Source organism: Monodon monoceros, unplaced genomic scaffold, assembly GCF_005190385.1.
Source record: "Monodon monoceros isolate NGI ecotype Baffin Bay Population unplaced genomic scaffold, NGI_Narwhal_1 Super_Scaffold_16, whole genome shotgun sequence".
Classification (NCBI taxonomy): Eukaryota; Metazoa; Chordata; class Mammalia; order Artiodactyla; family Monodontidae; genus Monodon; species Monodon monoceros.
This window is the reverse complement of record NW_021703772.1, coordinates 54,758,928-54,778,626: the sequence shown is the minus strand read 5'-3', so window position 1 is coordinate 54,778,626 and position 19,699 is coordinate 54,758,928. Positions and strand designations below refer to the sequence as shown.

The window sequence follows — 19,699 nt, the reverse complement described above, 5'->3', positions numbered from 1 at the left end:
CGGACCGGGGCATGAACTTGTGTCCCCTGCATCGGCAGGTGGACTCTCAACCACTGCGCCACCAGGGAAGCCCCTGCACTTTTTTTTAGACATAGTGCTATTGCACACTTAATAGACTACAGTATAATGTAAACATAACTTTTATGTGCACTGGGAAACCAAAAATTCATGTGACTTGCTATATCACAATATTTGCTTTATTGCGGTGGTCTAGAACTGAACCTGCAATATCTCTGAGTTATGCCTGTATGAATATACCATATTTTGTTTATCCATTTATTGATGGATACTTGAATTGCTTTTACCTTCTAGCTATTATGAATAATTATGCTACGAATATGTGTATACATATATCTATTCAAGTTGCTGCTTTCAATTCTTTTGGTATACACCCAGAATTGGAATTGCTGAATTTCTATTTTTAATTTTCTGGGGAACCACCATACCATTTTCAAAAGCAGTTACACCGTGTTACATTCCCAGTAGCAATGCACCAGCATTAATTCATGAACATTTTTAACCTAAGCCATTTCATCTGCCTTAGCCAACTCTTCAGCATACCTCAACTCAGTACAGAAACTGTTGTTTTGACAGGAAATTCCGCTAGAGAATGGGACATTGTTGTTACCTCACTTGGTGCCTCAGTAAGAGTTTATACACACTCAGCATGGATTTATGAATCATTATTCAAGGTCACAAAGCAGATCAAAAATATTTGATGTTTCCTGTTATTGCCAAAAAGTCCTCACTCTGCTGGCAATCAGTACCTATTAGCAGTCATGGGAACCTTATTTCCTAATGCTGTTTTTTCTGTTAAAATATAAATTATGACATTACCAAGCGTCCTTTCAAAACATGTTAGCAAGGGCCAGAAACCAAATGATGAAGGAAAGAGTGGCTGACAATTCTTAGAAAATTAGCACTGGTAAAATTATCAAATGATGGTATCGAAATGGCCTTGTCAGGAATGTCCATGGCACGTGCTACCATCAAAATCAAATGTCCTGCGATCTCATTATATTAAATATGTTGTACAGCTTTTGTGCCCATGGGTATTTTTTTTAAACCTGTGCTAATATCAGTCCTTTTAGAAATATGAACTCCTAAGGATGTACGTTTTAGCCATTTGATAACCTACTGAAAGCTATTGAATATCTCCCTAGGAATATAAAATGTATGTATAGCCAACACTTTTCATATTGTTTCCGGGGTTTAAAGAATACGCTAAACCTGTCATGAACCCAAGCTAAGAACCTCTATAAATGCGTATTGTATGCCATCAATAATACCGTAAAAAACTTGAGGGCTTCCCTGGTGGCGCAGTGGTTGAGAGTCCGCCTGCCGATGCAGGGGACACGAGTTCGTGCCCCGGTCCGGGAAGATCCCACACGCCGCAGAGCAGCTAGGCCCATGAGCCATGGCCGCTGAGCCTGCGCATCCGGAGCCTGTGCTCTGCAACAGGAGAGGCCACAACAGTGAGAGGCCCGCGTACCAAAAAAAAAAACTTGATTTGCTGCTTAGGTTATTCATTTTGATTTATTAGTAAGTTAAGGGTAAACAGCGATGAAAGAATTTGTTGCATGGGCTTTGATCTCACACAGATTTGAAAACCAGCATGAGGACTCTGTTTAATAAACTTCCTAAGCCCTACTTTCCTCATCTGTGCACTATGAATAACAAGAGAGTTCCTGAGAATGCATGGAAAGTGCTTGGTATCCAGGCCTATCACGTGGTAAGAGCCTGCTATTTTTATTGGTATTTTTTCCCCGGACATTATGATAGAGAAAGCTAGGAAGGAGGTAGGTGATCTTTTTATAGGACTCCAACCTCAAATAATATTTTTGATGTGCTGCTGTTTACTCATTGATAATTTTTTGAAAGGCTGTTAATGTTTTATTAATTATAAAATTAGCATATGTCCAACGAAAAGGATTGCTTGGGGAAAGATATAAGAGGTAGTTTAGTCCTTCAGGAGAAGGAAGTATTCCCTAATCTCTTTATGATTAGCAATTTTTGGAAGTTCTGAGAACAAGTCAATGCATAATGCCCCAAACCAACAAAACCTAAAATAGGAAAAAATAGCTTTCCATGTTCTTAGAATATAAATTTCATACCAAGTACAAAATTAAAGCGAAATTTGGAAGAATATATAATTATTAAATCTAGGGGCATATGTCCCAATTAGAGAATACATCAACTCAAATTACATTTCTCAGATAAATACATTATTACATTATAATTTAACAGAGATTAGTGTTATATTAGAAAATGGCTAATTTAAGCTGACTTTCAGGGAAACTTCCATGTGAATAGTAACAAATAAGTGGAACAATAATTCTTAAATCACTGAAGAAAATTTAGACTGGTTCAAAAAGCTAGAGGCTTTTTGTATACCGTTGGTATACAAGACTTTTACTTAGACCAGAAATATAAATGTTTAAAGTATACTGAGGATCTATTTCTCCCTCTGGAGTCAAATCATGCCTTTGGAGTCATTTTATGTAATTTGTCCAGTAAGAAGTGATTTCCCCTAGTGGGAAGCAGCCGCATAGCACAGGGAGATCAGCTCAGTGCTTTGTGACCACCTAGAGGGGCAGGATAGGGAGGGTGGGAGGGAGAAGCAAGAGGGAGGGGATATGGGGAAACATGTATACATATAGCTGATTCACTTTATTATACAGCAGAAACTAACACAGCATTGTAAAGCAATTATACTCCAATAAAGATGTTAAAAATAATAATAATATAATCAGTAATGTAAAAAAAAAGTGATTTCCCCACATATCATTTGAATTGTAGAAATACTTTAATTGCATTGCCTTTTTAATGTAATTTTAAAGGCCACAAGACTTGGACGTTACTTGATGGTTTAGAAAACCCATATCTTTCTTCCTTATGCTCTCATTTAAAAAATGTATGTATGAGAACATGGATAGTGTTTCAGATTTCTCTTGTGTTGGTCCAGTGACTTTGTGTTCCGTTAGGTGTGTGCATGTAATAGAGAATGTGTGTGTCTACCTTTCTTTCTCCTCTCACAATCCTCTTCTTTGATTCTCTGCTTTAAATAGACATAAAATAGAATATTTTAGCATGTTTTATTCATATTTATCCATAAAGTTTATATGCCTTTAAAAGCAGATTTAAAAGTTGAATTATATGCTTTATCTCAAAAGAAAAAAAATATTTTCAAAATGGAAATTGCTTTATTATGTCTCCTTCTTTAATTAATATATACCCAGTATAAAAAAAAGAATGAATATTTAGAATTTGGGGGGAAAAATCATCTCAGGTTTCACCACCTAAATTGTTGATATTTGTACCATAATTTATTTCACCAATTTTAGGGACCTAGAATTGTTTTTGTGTTTTGTTTTGGGTTTTGTTTTTTTTTTTTTTGTCTTCTGGCTGCACTGAGGGCTTGTGGGATCTCAGTTGCCTGACCAGGGATTGAATCCTGGGCCGCGGGAGTGAAAGCCTGGAATCCTAACCACTAGGCCACCAGGGGATTCCCCCTATTGGATTGTTTTTATTTTATCACAAAGATACATACATCTTTACACACCTGATTATTTCCTTAGGACGCATTCTTAGAAGTAGAATTGCCTAATCAAATTAAACTCTTCCAGAAAGGTTAAACCAACCTAAACTACCATCACCAATGTATTGTTCATTATGTTTCTTCCTTTGTGAATTGCCAATGCATGTTCTCTATCCATTTTTCTGATAATGTTTTAATTTATCTCATTGATTTGCAATAACTTCATATATTAAAAATATTAACACTTTGTCATAGATTTTTTCTCTGGTTTTTTTTCTTCATGGATACTGATTTTGTTGCCATGATTAGCACATTATTCCGCATCCCAAGATAATTAAATATTTACCTAAAATATTTTCTACTGCTTTTTATGGTTTTCATTTTACATTTAAAATTTAAGCCATTTGGAATATATTGTGATCTGAAGTATGACGTAAGAGATTCAACGTTTTTATTTTTCGAAGTTGTTAAATAATCCTTTTGTTAAATAATTTTCTTACTGATATAAACATATTTAGGGTTTTTTAAATTAAAAATTTTATTTTTTTATTTGAAATTTATAAAATATATTTTAAAATTTAAAACCACTCTTTACTTTTTTTTTTTTTTTTGGCGGTGCGTGGGCCTCTCACTGTTGTGGCCTCTCCCGTTGCGGAGCACAGGCTCCGGATGCACAGGCTCAGCGGCCATGGCTCACGGGCCCAGCCGCTCCGCGGCATGTGGGATCTTCCCAGATCGGGGCACGAACTCGTGTCCCCTGCATCAGCAGGCGGACTCTCAACCACTGCGCCACCAGGGAAGCCCCACTCTTTTAAGAGCAGTTAGGTTCACAGCAAAATTGTGGAGAAAGCACAGAGAGTTCCCCCATCCCCCCTCCTCCCACCACACACACATAGCCTCCCCCATTATCAACATCCCACACCAGAGTAGTATAACTGTTGGATCCACACTGACAAGTCCATAATTTACTTTAGAATTCACTCTTGGTGTTGTACATTCTATGTGTTTTGACAAACGTGTGACTTATGTTCACCATTATAGCGTCATACGGAATAGTTTCACTGCCCTAAAAATCCTCCATGCTCCACCTAGTGCACCCAGTCTAGCCAATCTTTTTTCTGTCTCCATAGTTTTGCCTTTTCCAAAATGTCGTATAGCTGGAATTATGTAGTATGTAGCCTTTACAGATTGACTTCTTTATCTTAAAAATGAAGATATATATATATACACGTACATACATATACATATATACTGTAACCAGGTACTGTAATGAAATCTTTTTTTTTCTATTTGATTTTCATTTGATTCTCACGTGCATTTCAGTTGGACAATGTTATTGTTCATTAGTTAGCACTCTGTGAACATAGTGTCAATAGGACGATAACCAGTGTTATTATTTTGTTGCTGACATCAATAGAAATGGTAATAATCTTTCACCGTTAAGCTTGATGCTGGATTGATGTGTGTGTGTGTGTGTGTGTGTGTGTGTGTGTGTGTGTGTATGTATGTACAGAACAGCACAAACATGTAAAGACAGGTGTTCCAATATTTGTTAGGAGTTCATAAATATTTGGGAATGGATATTAAATGGATGGCATACTTTTTAAGTCAGGATGATTGTAGAATATTCTGACTCCTTATTAGCTTTAGTTGTTTATTATGGATTGCAACAATTATCTCGTAATTTAGTATCTTCTCTTCCTTGGCTATATACTTTTTTTTTTTTGCGGTACGTGGGCCTCTCACTGTTGTGGCCTCTCCCGTTGTGCAGCACCGGCTCCGGACGCGCAGGCTCAGCGGCCATGGCTCACCGGCCCAGCTGCTCCACGGCATGTGGGATCTTCCCAGATCAGGGCACGAACTTGTGTCCCCTGCATCGGCAGGCGGACTCTCAACCACTGCGCCACCAGGGAAGCCCGGCTATATACTTTTTATAACCTTATTTCTATATTTATGATTCCTGTTTTCTTACATATTTAAAAATGAAAATATAAGTAAATACATAAAGTAAAACAGTTAAGTTTGTAAATCCAGGAGTAATTATAGTTACTTTCCCTATATTTATCTTTACTAATTTTATAAGTTTATAAATGTTAATGCATTTTTTCTTATTCTTTCATATTTAGTAATGGAAATGATTAAGACCATGAATTTTCCTTTTATTATAGCTTTAGCTATGTTCTACATTTCTAAATGTGTAATATTTTCATTACAATATTTTGAATGTTCTTCGATTGCCTTTATCTTTAGTTTTTCACCCTTGAGTTAATTGGAGAATCCACTCTACCACTCAGAGAGAAAGAGAGGGGAGAGAGGGAGAGGGACAGGATTGAGTGCTTTTGGCTTCTACTTTTGTCTATTTTCAAATATTCTACGATATCAGTTTTATTTTTCTTCAACCCAAGACATATTTAGGAAAGTGTATTTTTCAAAATTTTTCTAGAATTAACCCCTACTCGCTTCTTCTTTTTCATTAATATTTAATTTATTGAATTGCTTCAGAGAATGTGATCTAAATTCAGCAATTTCAGTAGGATCTATCTTATTTTGATTTGCTTTTTACTAATTTTACCTGATGAAGCCTTTTTTAAATTTGCCAGATAAAGATATTTATTTTTATTGATAAAGATTTCATTTTCCAAGTTGAAGTCTTCCTTATGTTCAGGAATATTTTTTAATATTATTTCTTTTCTTTTTGCTTATTGTTTTCAGGGTCATTAGTATCTGTAGATCCAGGCTGCATTATCCATTAACTTTTCCCTGCCCTTCTTTCTGTTTGCAAGCTGATTTCCTCAGCTTTATCTTTCTAATCTATTTTTTGTAATTTGTTTTTTTGTTTTTTTTGGCCACACTGCAAGGCATGTGGGATCTTAGTTCCCTGATCAGGGATCGAACCCAGGCCCCCACAGTGAAAGCGCTGAGTCCTAACCACTGGACCACCAGGGAATGTCCTCTCATTTATTTATTGACTGGCTTTTTTTTCTGCAGAATCTTTCTGTCCTTCATTAATATTTTAATTACTGCATTTAAATTATGGTGTCATTATATGTTTCCTTAATTTCCTACGTTTGCCAGTTCCCATTGCATCTGAGCCTGTCTTATCTCTTATTCAGAGACTCCATTTTTCTAAAAAGATGTTGTGAAAGTGTAAAGCAGTTGTGCTCTAAAGCTACCTCTCTTTTTTTGCTAGAATTAACATTCCAAATAAACCCTCTATCTATCTCTTGCACATAATAATTTTCTCTATCCGGGGAATAATTTTTCATAGTGTTTTATACACATACTTTTTTTTTTATACTTTGTATAAAAGCTGCTCTTTGTCAAAAGGTTATTTGTGCCAAGTATCCTTGGCTCCCTTCATGTTTACTTGGTTAGCATTCAAATCCTCTTAAAATTCACCTTGAAGGGCTGGGTGATATAGAACATAAGTTTGTCTTTAGTCATTTACTTAGTGTAAAGAGCCTTAGGAGTTGTGGGGAGGGATTAGAGTCTTGGTTGGTCACAATCAGAGAACTTGTGTCTGTATACATTTTCCTCCTTAGTTTTGCAAACGACTCCACCAGAGGCCAGCTTGGGGATTGGAGGCTGTATTTTGAGGGTGCATTGGGACATGTCCATGACGCTTGTCCGAAGGCAAGATTGAGGAAAGCAGCAAAGGGCAATCAAGGTACCTGTGGACTTGCCATGCCAGGAGAGGTGTGCCTCCATGGCCTCTGAAAGCTATTAATCTGTGGCCACCCTTTTCCCTGTGCCTCTTGCCACCTGTCTTTCCAGTTTTGAGGAAACTGGTGGAGCTTCCCAGACTTTCTTCCTATACCACTTCACTGTCTTGAGAAGGGGAGTCATATGTTGGTTTCATACATCCTGGTTTGGTCCTGAATGAAGTGATTCCTTAGACTTTATGGCATGTGGTGGCCACTGTTCCCTAGAGTAAGTACTAATGGTCTTTTTTTTTTTTTTAATCCTTTTAGTCACTGCTGTTTAGTCATTTCCTAGAAATATCCTTATCAGATCTTACCCTGCCATCTTTCCTGGCAGTCTCCAGCTTACCTTCTTGAAATCAGTCCTAATTTTCTTTTTCTCATCTGTGGCTTAATGACTTTAAAAATAAAAAAGATTTCCTACCCTTTCTATTTAAGGAAAAAAACTTTATTATATAATGACATTGTAACGACTATAATATATAATGACAATAGGCATTTGTTGTTCTGGTGATGATCTTGATAGAAAACCAGTTTATTCCACCTAGTAGTACAAAGACATTTGCGTTGATAAGGTCAGTTGATAGGAATGTCCTGCTCCAGGTGACTGGTGTCTAGGATTATCTAATGTGACTCCTCCTAATTCTCTGTAAATAAGTGATGCAAATACTGGAAAAGGCAAACTATCACTATCCCGAACACTGACGTAAAACAGAATCTAATTTCAAAACTGTGGAGGACTAGACCCCAATTCTATGATATCTCAAATTGAGGAAAGTCTAGCCAGGTCCTGATTATGACAAACCTCAGCTGCACTTGAGGAGAAGGAGACTGCTTGAAAAGGGCAAAAAAAGGCTTTGCTTTTCTTAGTCTGTCCTCGTACTTAGAGGTCTCAGTTGGCCCCAAACAGAAAAAGTCATATCAGCTCCTCGCTATTGCTCTAGAATCCTAAGCGTGATTCTGCAAAACTCCAGATTAAATCACCAAGTTGAGATGAAGGCTGAGGAGAAATTTTTGATTTTTTGGGGGGGCCAGGGGGAAGGGGAAGGGAGACTTATATTGCAAGTGAAGACTCGAAAGATACCATTTTACTCTTGACTTTGTCACTTACAGACTCCAGGTTCCAGCATGATTTAGACTTAAAGGAGAACATTAATAGAACTTTAAAGGGGGAATTGTATCTTCCAAATTAATGGGAAATATAAAAGTCAATTAAAACCATGTAAAAAACAGTATTATAAGGAAAGGCAGATTATATAGGAAAAGCCATCACTCATTAAAGGAAACAAAGAAGAACCAAAAAATAGAAAGTATAAAATGGTATGACAGGGGTAAGGCCAACTATTAGTGAAACAGTAAATGGAAATGGGGAAAACTTTACTAAAATTAGATTTTTTTAAAACAACCCAACATGATCATTACTAGAGGAACACATAATACAAAAGTATAGAAATAGAAAGTTTAAATGTAAAAGCATGGACAAATTTCATTAATTACAACAGAAAGAAAGCAGGTGATATCAAATAAAGCAAAACAGTGAAATAAAGCAGGTCATTTTATAATAATCAAAAGTGAATAATCATAATGAACTCTTCTGTGATAAATCTCATTGTTTCAGAAAAAACTGAATACAATCTAAATGTCCCACTAGAAGAATGGTCAAATGTATTGTGTTACATCTGTGTGGTGGCCTTATATATAGTGATTAAGAATGGTGATACTAAAGTTTTTTTGTTCACAAGGAAGGCTGTTACCAATGTATTGTTGATTGAAGAAAGCATATTGCAGAGAGTATGGACATTTTTCTTCTACTTTGGTTAAAGTATAACCAAAATGTTAACCAGGATTATTTCTAGGTGACGAAACTAGAGTCAATTTAAATATTTTCATCTGTACTTTTAATCTTTTCCTGTGGTAAATGTAGTACATCATATTATGGTGCCCAAGTAATCACTACCTCTTCTTCTGGGAGGATTATACTTTCATGCCTCACGGACTTCAGTTTGCCCATGTGACTTGCTTTGGCCAATAAAACGTGAGTGTAAGTGGCATGTGCCACCTACAAGCAAAAGCTCTAAGAACTGTTGAGTCGTCCTGCCATGGCTCTTTTCCTCCTTCACATGGGGGTTTCTCCTTTGGCCTGGAAGGAAGAGGATATAGAGCAGGGCAGCAGCCGACCTCCTAAGGACATGTAAATGGGTAAGAAATAAACCTTTCTTTTAAGCCCTTGAGATTCTGGAGTTGTGTGTTACCACATCACAACTTAGCCCAGGCTAAGTAGTCCCCAGTTTCAGATGTTTTTCTGAACACACACAATGTATGATGCCTGTAAACAACAAGTTGTAGAAGTCTTTCCTGCCACTTTTTGCTTTAGTTAGGTCCCTAGGTCATAAATCTGAATTTTATGTCACTCAGTGTAAATGCAAATGTTACAGTACTTAGAAACAATTGTAGTGATCCCACTGATGTGAAGGAGGAATGAAACAGGGAAATTAGATGTTAGGCTCTCATATTGCTGTTTTCAGCCACAATACCTTTCTCATTGAGTAGAGGAATTATGTTGGTGTTGACATTAAAATGTATGGTCTAGGGCTTCCCTGGTGGCGCAGTGGTTGAGAGTCCGCCTGCTGATGCAGGGGACGCGGGTTCGTGCCGCGGTCCGGGAAGATTCCACATGCTGCGGAGCGGCTGGGCCTATGAGCCATGGCCGCTGAGCCTGCGCGTCCGGAGCCTGTACTCCGCAACGGGGAGAGGCCACAACGGTGGGAGGCCCACGTACGGCAAAAAAAGAAAAAAAAAAATCTATGGTCTAAAATAGGTTTACAATTTTGTTTCAGCGATTTCTGAAAATGTGCTTTGACAGAGATGAAATAAATCTTTTTTAAAATGTCACAGCAATTCTTACATTCTAGGAATAATGAATAAATAGTCGCAACCTACTAACAGAGTTTAGACTTACTTTTGTAATGCATTTTGAAATAGAGCAGTGATCAGACACTTGATTTATAATCAAATTGGAATGATCTTTAAAGGTCATTTCATTCAACCTTATATTAGGTACCTGAAACTCTTTTTGTTAAAAGAGATTTTAAAAATAATAGAAACAAAAACAGTAACCTCAAAAACAATTCTTGGAACGAATTAAATTCTCTCACTCACCTTTTCCACATTCCTGACATTATTCAAGATATTCATAATTATAATTCAACCAAAATGCTGCCCTTTCTTCAAAGACAGATTACCCTGAAAATATCATTTTAAATTAAAACCAAGGTGTTAGCATTGATGTTAATGAGGAAAGTGCAGTTGGATGCTGTTAGGGAAAAGAAAAAGTGCATCAGAAGAAATGTTGGCCCTTGATGTAGCTTGGATTAAATTTACTTCCAAATGGATGAGAGTTTGATGAGTTTGGTTGTCTCCGCCTCATCCCTTGGGGCATTTGAGCACATCACAGAACTTCCGTACTTTTAGCTCAAGTATCAGCATATACTTGTAAAGCATCTTGGACCAGAAAGCAAAGTACTTCACATAAAGAATTTGAGCAGTGTTCTTGCTTTCTGTTTGCTGGCACCAGAGTTTGGCTTGAGAAACTTTACTTACGCTTATTAGGCTACCTTCATAAAACAGAAGGATTAGCTGACCACCTAGCAATTGTCAGCTTATTACTGTCTCTTGCCAGTACTAAACAAAACCTGATCTCAAGCCAAAGAAAGAGCTCCACAGCTGTTTACATTTCTGTTAGCCCAAACACTAGTTTTGTTTCAAGAGAAAGTCTTCGAATTTGGGAGTAAGTAGCTTTTATTTTCCCTGTGGTGACAGGTGATGTCAAAATCTTGTGAAAGGAGCACAAGTTCTATTCACTAGAAAGTCCCAAGTTTTTCCGATTTATAGTCATTTGCCTTTTAATTATTGGGATTGTTCTTTTGAATATTCTCTATAACCTATTAACTATTAAAATCCTGATTATATTCAGGGTCTCATACTCCGTTAACATAATGTTGCAGATTTAAAAAATATAACTATAGGCCTGTATAAAATTTAATTTGCTTGCACTTGCAGAGTTTACATGATCTATACATAAGTCATTCGATACATTTGTACTGTTAACATAGTCTATTAAACATTTGTCTCCAGCCTAAATTCCTCAGAGCTCCAGACCTACCTTTCCATGTGTTTGTCCCCACTTGAATGCCTCCTTTGTACCTTAAAGTTAACACGTCTGAAACCATACTCATGACCTGCTGTCAATTGTGGATTTCCTTTGTCCAGCCCTCGCTAGGAATACCAGAAACCTGGGAACCATCCTCAACACCGCTTTTCCTCCTCCATATCTACTCACAACTGACAGGACTAGGTGCTGAGTTTCCTGCCACCTCTCTAGTTCACTATCTCTTGTTTCCCGATCAGGCCTCCCTCATCTTCTTTACTTCCCCAGTTTGGTTCTCCTCATGGCTGCCAAAGTGATCTTTTAAACAACACAAATCTGGTTATACCTCCTCACCTCTGTATGGCCTCCTGTGCTCATCATAAAAATCAAAATGCTGAACATGGACTACAAGGCCCTGCAGGAATGGACCTGTGCCTTTCTTTGACCATCATGGCACTGTCTCTGTGTGCTCTGATCATATTGACAAGCGTGAATTCATTGATCACACCCAGCTGGACAACCAGACACCTGGTTAACTCTTTCGTATCCTTCAGGTCTCAGCTCAAGCCCACTTGCACAGGGATACCTCGGACCTCCAGACCTAGTGAGTTGCGCTCGCCGTGTGTCCTCCTAATACTCCATGCATCTTCATCCTTCTTGATTTTTTTCATTGACTGTTTCTCCCTCTGGACTGAAAAGTTTAGGTCTCACTTTTCTTTGTCCTAAAGATTGATTTCTCTTCATCACCAGCAACTTTCTTTTCTAATTTGTGCTAAAGTACTTACCCAAGGGTTCTATGCTTCCTTCAAGGTATTATGATTAAGATTGGGCCTGGAACTTAGCCTTCCACCTTCTTAGAAGAGGACAAGTTCACTTTAGTTGTCAGTGTTTTGGGACACAGATTGTTTGTTGTGTAAGCTTTTCATCTTACACTATCATGCTTACCTTTAAAAAAATTTTTTTTCTAGCAACCTGTGTTGTCAATTGAACAATGCTTCTCTTGGGGACAAGTTTTTAGCTCTATTAGTTACAATGCAGACTTCCCTTATATGAATCCAAATGAAAAATGAAATGGTTCTTGGCTGTGGATAAGTGAACCATCATTACCCCAGTCCCGGGACATGCCTGTCAGTCTGTAGATACTTGTGAGCCTGCTGGTTGCTGCGAGTCATATGTAGGTATGCTGTGGTCTTGAAGTACAGATAACAGTACATATGTGTATTCCTTGATCCTTCCCAAATGCTGGATCATACGATGCATAAAGTACATCAACTCTTTTGCCTTTTGTCACTGACTGCTTTTTGTCAGATTTAACCATCACATGCATGACATGACTGAACTAAACTGATGACAAACATGGATGGAGATCTTATTATAATCCACTGCGCAGGGGAAATTGAATTTCAAGGGAAGAAACTGATATACTTTGGCATGAGGGTCCAGAACATAGCATTGTAATCTGCTTTAAAACAACAATACAAGGGAAGAATATCACTTTAACGTGTGGTTTCTTCCTGTTTTCCATGTTGACAAACTTTTGTTACATACTAATGCTTTTATCCTCTACCTTAAAATCTAGAAGAAGGGATAGTATTTTGTAATGTGTCAGAGTTCTTCCTCTCACCTTTTAGTACTGTTGCCTAGAAAAAATGATTTTTAATTTAAGGATTTTTAAATCATTCACATGAGGTTTTATTGTTTGTTCATTTTGCTTTTAGGTGTTTTGGACACCCTCAGTATTTGCCTCATCTTTTCTAGTCCAACCTGATTCATGAAATGGACTAAAGCTGAAAAATCATCTGCTGCTTTGTCTGTGAATTTGAGACACGATTGGGATGGTCTTCAGTGCATACAACTAGATTCAAACTGCAGCTATGAGTTCAGATGAGAAGGGCATATCCCCTGCTCATAGAACGTCCACCCCCACCCATAGAAGTGCCTCCTCTTCGGCATCCTCTCAAAGGGACAGTAGGCAGGTAAGATAACAGTGTAAAGTGCATTTTGTTATTTTATGCAACTATAGTACCATTAGGATACGATGGGATTGCTAATTAAGTCTGAAATTTTTGCTGTGAAGATTTTTATTCCACAGGAAAACTCTCTGTTTTCTGTAGACCTACCTGATGATGTCGTGAAGATCCTGCTCTAGCTTTTCTGTGATTTAGAATCCTTTTTCAGAGTACAAACTACAGGAAGGGTAGCTAAGTGAAGCCCTGCAGTGTTCTCCTCACATCTGTACCTGGAGGCAAGAGGCAGCTTCTGGAACATGAATGTTCTGTTCTTCCTTCCTCATTCATGGAGGTGGAAAGGGATCTGAACAGTCTTCCTCCAAGTCTCTCACTGGTCTGCCAAGCCCTAACTTCTGTTTGGAGTTTCATGGAATCTGGTAACAGTCAGATTCAGGAATCAGGTTACAAATAAAATTGTAGAATCAGGGAATTAAGAGAATTAAAATCAATAGAGAAAATAAATTATTGGTGCTTAATTATCCCATTGAGCCCATTCTGTAAATTATTTTTGTTTACACAGTTACTTTATTACTACTCCAGTGCCTATTCTACAGGCAAGGTTGTATGGGGATTAGGCATATGAATTCTCTTCATTGTCAAAACAGGTGATTGTTTTGCCCAGCACTTGTCTGAATATTATCATTTGCCATTGTAATATTGAGTAGAATTTCTTGTGTAACTGGAAATGCACAATAAGCAGAGGTTAACTTTTTATGAAAACTTTCCTTTTGGGGGACATTTAATTAGTGAACATTCTTGAAGAGTTTTCCCCCCCATTTTATTTTATTTTATTTATTTATTTTTAACATCTTTATTGGAGTATAATTGCTTTACAATGGTGTGTTAGTTTCTGCTGTACAACAAAGTGAGTCAGTTATATATATACATATATCCCCACATCCCCTCCCTCTTGCATCTCCCTCCCACCCTCCCTATCCCACCCCTCTAGGTGGTCACAAAGCACCGAGCTAATCTCCCTGTGCTATGCAGCTGCTTCCCACTAGCTATCTATTTTACATTTGGTAGTGTATATATGTCCATGCTACTCTCTCACTTCATCCCAGCTTACCTTACCCTTCCCCCTCCCCATTTCCTCAACTCCATTCTCTACATCTGCATCTTTATTCCTGTCCTGCCCCTAGGTTCGTCAGAACCTTTTTTTTTTTTTTGATTCCATATATGTGTTAGCATCCGGTATTTGTTTCTCTCTTTCTGACTTACTTCACTCTGTATGATAGACTCTAGGTCCATCCACCTCACTACAAATAACTCAGTTTTGTTTCTTTTTATAGCTGAGTAATATTCCATTGTATATATGTGCCACATCTTCTTTATCCATTCATCTGTCGATGGACACTTAGGTTGCTTCCATGTCCTGGCTATTGTAAATAGTGCTACAGTGAACATTGTGGTACATGTCTCTTTTTGAATTATTGTTATCTCGGGGTATATGCCCAGTAGTGGGATTGCTGGGTCATATGGTAGTTCTATTTTTAGTTTTTTAAGGAACCTCTATACTGTTCTCCATAGTGGCTGTATCAATTTACATTCCCACCAACAGTGCAAGAGGTTACCCTTTTCTCCACACCCTCTCCAGCATTTATTGTTTGTAGATTTTTTGATGATGGCCATTCTGACCGGTGTGAGGTGCTACCTTGTACTTTTGATTTAAATTTCCCTAATGATTAGTAATTTTGAGCATCCTTTCATGTGTCTGCTGGCAATCTGTATATCTTCTTTGGAGAAATGTCTGTTTAGGTCTTCTGCCCATTTTTGGATTGGTTTGTTTGTTTTTTTGATATTGAGCTGCTTTTATATTTTACAGGTTAATCCTTTGTCAGTTGCTTCTTTTGCAAATATTTTCTCCCATTCTAAGGGTTGTCTTTTTGTCTTGTTTATGGTTTCCTTTCCTGTGCTAAACTTTTAAGTTTCATTAGGTCCCATTTGTTTATTTTTGGGCTTATTTCCATTTCTCTAGGAGGTGGGTCAAAAAGGATCTTGCTGTGATTCATGTAATAGACACTGTTCTGCCTGTTTTCCTCTAAGAGTTTTGTAGTGCCTGGCCTTACATTTAGGTCTTTAATCCATTTTGAGTTTATTTGTGTGGATGGTGTTAGGGAGTGTTCTAATTTCATTCTTTTCGATGTAGCTGTCCAGTTTTCACAGCACCACTTATTGAAGAGGCTGTCTTTTCTCCATTGTATATTCTTGCCTCCTTTATCAAACATAGAGTGACCATATGTGCATGGGTTTATCTCTGGGCTTTCTCTCCTGTTCCATTGATCTATATTTCTGTTTTTGTGCCCATACCATACTGTCTTGATTACAGTAGCTTTGTAGTATAGTTGGAAGTCAGGAAGCCTGATTCCTCCAGCTCTGTTTTTCTTTCTCAAGATGCTTTGGCTTTTCGGGGTCTTCTGTGTTTCCATACAAATTGTGAAATTTTTTGTTCTAATTCTGTGAAAAATGCCATTGGTAGTTACACAGGGATTGCATTGTATCTGTAGATTGCTTTGGATAGTATAGTCATTTTCACAATGTTGATTCTTCCAATCAAGAACATGGTATATCTCTCCATCAGTTTGTATCATCTTTAATTTCTTTCATCAATGTCTTATAGTTTTCTGCATACAGGTCTTTTGTCTCCTTAGGCAGGTTTATTCCTAGGTATTTTATTCTTTTTGTTGCAGTGGTAAATGGGAGTGTTTCCTTAAGTTCTCTTTCAGATTTTTTACCATTAGTATATAGGAATGTAAGAGATTTCTGTGCATTAAAGTTGTATCCTGCTACTTTACCACATTCATTGATTAGCTCTAGTAGTTTTCTGCTGGTATCTTTAGGATTCTCTGTGTATAGTATCATGTCATCTGCAAACAATGACAGTTTTACTTCTTTTCTGATTTGTATTCCTTTTATTTCTTTTTCTTCTCTGATTGCTGTGGCTAAAAATTCCAAAACTATGTTGAATGATAGCGGTGAGAGTGGGCAACCTTGCCTTGTTCCTGATCTTAGAGGAAATGGTTTCAGATTTTCACCATTGAAAACGATGTTGGCTGTGCGTTTGTCATATAGGGCCTTTATTATGTTGACTTAGGTTCCCTCTATGCCTACTTTCTGGAGAGTTTTTGTCATAAATGGGTGTTGAATTTTGTCAAAAGCTTTTTCTGCGTCTGTTGAGATTATCCTATGGTTTTTATCCTTCAGTTTGTTAATATGGTGTATCACATTGATTGATTTGCATATCCTTGCATTCCTGGGATAAACCCCACTTGATCATGGTGTATGGTCCTTTTAATGTGCTGTTGGATTCTGTTTGCTGGTATTTTGTTGAGGATTTTTGCGTCTGTGTTCATCAGTGATAGTGACCTTTAGTTTTCTTTTTTTGTGACATCTTTGTCTGGTTTTGGTATCAGCGTGATGGTGGCCTTGTAGAATGAGTTTGGGAGTGTTCCTCCCTCTGCTAGATTTTAGAAGAGTTTGAGAAGGATAGGTGTCAGCTCTTCTCTAAATGTTTGATAGAATTCGCCGCTGAAGGTATCTGGTCCTGGGCTTTTGTTTGTTGGAAGATTTTTAATCACAGTTTCAATTTCAGTGCTTGTGATTGGTCTGTTTATATTTTCTATTTCTTCCTGGTTCAGTGTCGAAAGGTTGTGATTTTCTAAGAATTCGTCCATTTCTTCGAGGTTGTCCATTTTATTGGCATATAGGTGCTTGTAGTAATCTCTCATGATACTTTGTTTTTCTGCAGTGTCAGTTGTAACTTCTTTTTCATTCCTAATTTTATTGATTTGAGTCCTCTCCCTTGTTTTCTTGATGAGTCTGGCTAATGGTTTATCAATTTTGTTTATCTTCTCAAAGAACCAGCTTTTACTTTTATTGATCTTTGCTATTGTTTCCTTTCTTTTTCATTTATTTCTGATCTGATCTTTATGATTTCTTTCCTTCTGCTAACTCTGGGGTTTTTTTCTTCTTCTTTCTCTAATTGCTTTAGGTGTAAGGTTAGATTATTTATTTGAGATGTTTCTTGTTTCTTGAGGTAGGATTTTATTGCTATAAGCTTCCCTCTTGGAACTGCTTTTGCTGCAGCCCATAGGTTTTGGGCCATTGTGTTTTCATTGTCATTTGTGTGTAGGTATTTTTTGATTTCCTCTTGGATTTCTTCAGTGATCTCTTGGTTATTTAGTAGCATATTGTTTAGCTTTCATGTCTTTGTATTTTTTACAGTTTTTTTCCTGTAATTGGTATCTAGTTTCATAGCGTGTGATCAGAAAAGATGCTTGATACGATTTCAATTTTCTTAAATTTACCAAGACTTGATTTATGACCCAAGATATGATCTATCCTGGAGAATGTTCCATAAACACTTGAGAAGAAAGTGTTTTCTGTTGTTTTTGGATGGAATATCCTATAAATATCAATTAAGTCCATCTTGTTTAATGTGTCATTTAAAGCTTGTGTTTCCTTCTTTTCATTTTGGATGATCTGTCCATTGGTGAAAGTGGGGTGTTAAAGTCCCCTACTATTATTGTGTTACTGTCGATTTCCCCTTTTATGGCTGTAGCGTTTGCCTTATGTATTGAGGTGCTCCCATGTTGGGTGCATAAGTATTTATAATTGTTATATCTTCTTCTTGGATTGGTCCTTTGATCATTATGTAGTGTCCTTCTTTGTCTCTTCTAATAGTCTTTATTTTTAAAGTCTATTTTGTCTGATATGAGAATTGCTACTCCAGTTTTCTTTTGGTTTCCATTTACATGGAATATCTTTTTCCATACCCTCACTTTCAGTCTGTATATGTCCCTAGGTCTGAATTGGGTCTCTTGTAGACAGGTTATGTCCAGGTATTGTTTTTGTATCCATTCAGCCAGCCTGTGTCTTTTGGTTGGAGCATTTAATCCATTTACATTTAAGGTAATTATTAATATGTATGTTCCTGTTACCATTTTCTTAATTGTTTTGGGGTTTTTTTTGTAGGTCTTTTCCTTCTCTTGAGTTTCCTGCCTAGAGAAGTTCCTTTAGCATTTGTTGTAAAGCTGGTTTGGTGGTGCTGAATTCTCTTAGTTTTTGATTGTCTGTAAAGGTTTTAATTTCTCTGTCGAATCTGAACGAGATCTTTGCTGGGTAGAGTGATCTTGGTTGTAGGTTTTTCACTTTCATCACTTTCAATATGTCCTGCCACTCCCTTCTGGCTTGCAGAGTTTCTGCTGAAAGATCAGCTGTTAACCTTATGGGGATTCCCTTGTATGTTATTTGTTGCTTTTCCTTTGCTGCTTTTAATATTTTGTCTTTGTAGTTAACTTTTGATAGTTTGATTAGTATGTGTCTTGGCATGTTTCTCCTTGGATTTATCCTGTATGGGACTCTCTGCGCTTCCTGGGCTTGATTGACTATTTCCTTTCCCATATTAGGGAAGTTTTCAACTATAATCTCTTCAAATATTTTCTCGGTCCCTTTCTTTTTCTTCTCGTCTTCTGGGACCCCTATAATTCTAATGTTGGTACATTTAATGTTGTCCCAGAGTTCTCTGAGACTGTCCCAATTCTTTTCATTCATTTTTCTTTATTCTGCTCTGTGGTAGTTATTTCCACTCTTTCATCTTCCAGGTTACTTATCCGTTCTTCTGCCTCAGTTATTCTGCTATTGATTCCTTCTAGGGAATTATTTCATTTATTGTGTTGTTCTTCATAGTTTGTTTGCTCTTTAGTTCTTCTAGGTCCCTGTTAAACGTTTCTCGTATTTTCTCCATTCTATTTCCAAGGTTTTGGATCATCTTTACTATCATTACTGTGAATTCTTTTTCAGGTAGACTGCCTATTTCCTCTTCATTTGTTTGGTCTGGTGGGTTTTTACCTTGCTCCTTCATCTGCTGCATATTTATCATTTTGTTTAGCTTACTGTGTTTGGGGTCTCCTTTTCGCAGGCTGCAGGTTCGTAGTTCCTGTTGTTTTTGGTGTCTACCCCCAGTGGGTGAGGTTGGTTCAGTGGCTTGTGTAGGCTTCCTAGTGGAGGGGACTGGTGCCTGGGTTCTGGTGGGTGGGGCTGGATCTTGTCTTTATGGTGTGCAGGGCCACGTCCGGTGGTGTGTTTTGGGGTGTCTGTGAACTTAGTATGATTTTAGGCAGCCTCTCTGCTAATGGGTGGGGCTGTATTCCTGTCTTGCTAGTTGTTTGGCATGGGGCGTCCATTACTGGAGCTTGCTGACTGTTGGGTGGAGCTGGGTCTTAGCGCTGAGACGGAGATCTGTGGGAGAGCTCTTGCCGATTGACATTACATGGGGCCGGGAGGTCTCTGTTGGTCCAATATT

The 19,699-nt window shown here is 37.6% G+C and overlaps 1 protein-coding gene across 7 annotated transcripts in view; it reads left to right on the top strand.

Annotated features, from left to right (window-relative positions):
- The window catches only part of OSBPL6 (oxysterol binding protein like 6), a 206,845-nt gene that overhangs the window by 104,512 nt on the left and 82,634 nt on the right, over positions 1 to 19,699 (top strand). For 5 of the 7 annotated variants that reach the window (XM_029225083.1, XM_029225080.1, XM_029225081.1 and 2 more), the window contains one exon: positions 13,105 to 13,362. In XM_029225083.1, coding sequence (XP_029080916.1) covers positions 13,261 to 13,362 — 102 coding nt within the window. In that variant the 5' untranslated portion in view covers positions 13,105 to 13,260. Of the gene's footprint in view, positions 1 to 11,876; positions 11,991 to 13,104; positions 13,363 to 19,699 lie in introns of those variants that run through there. The other 2 variants (XM_029225082.1, XM_029225085.1) reach the window with 2 other exon arrangements.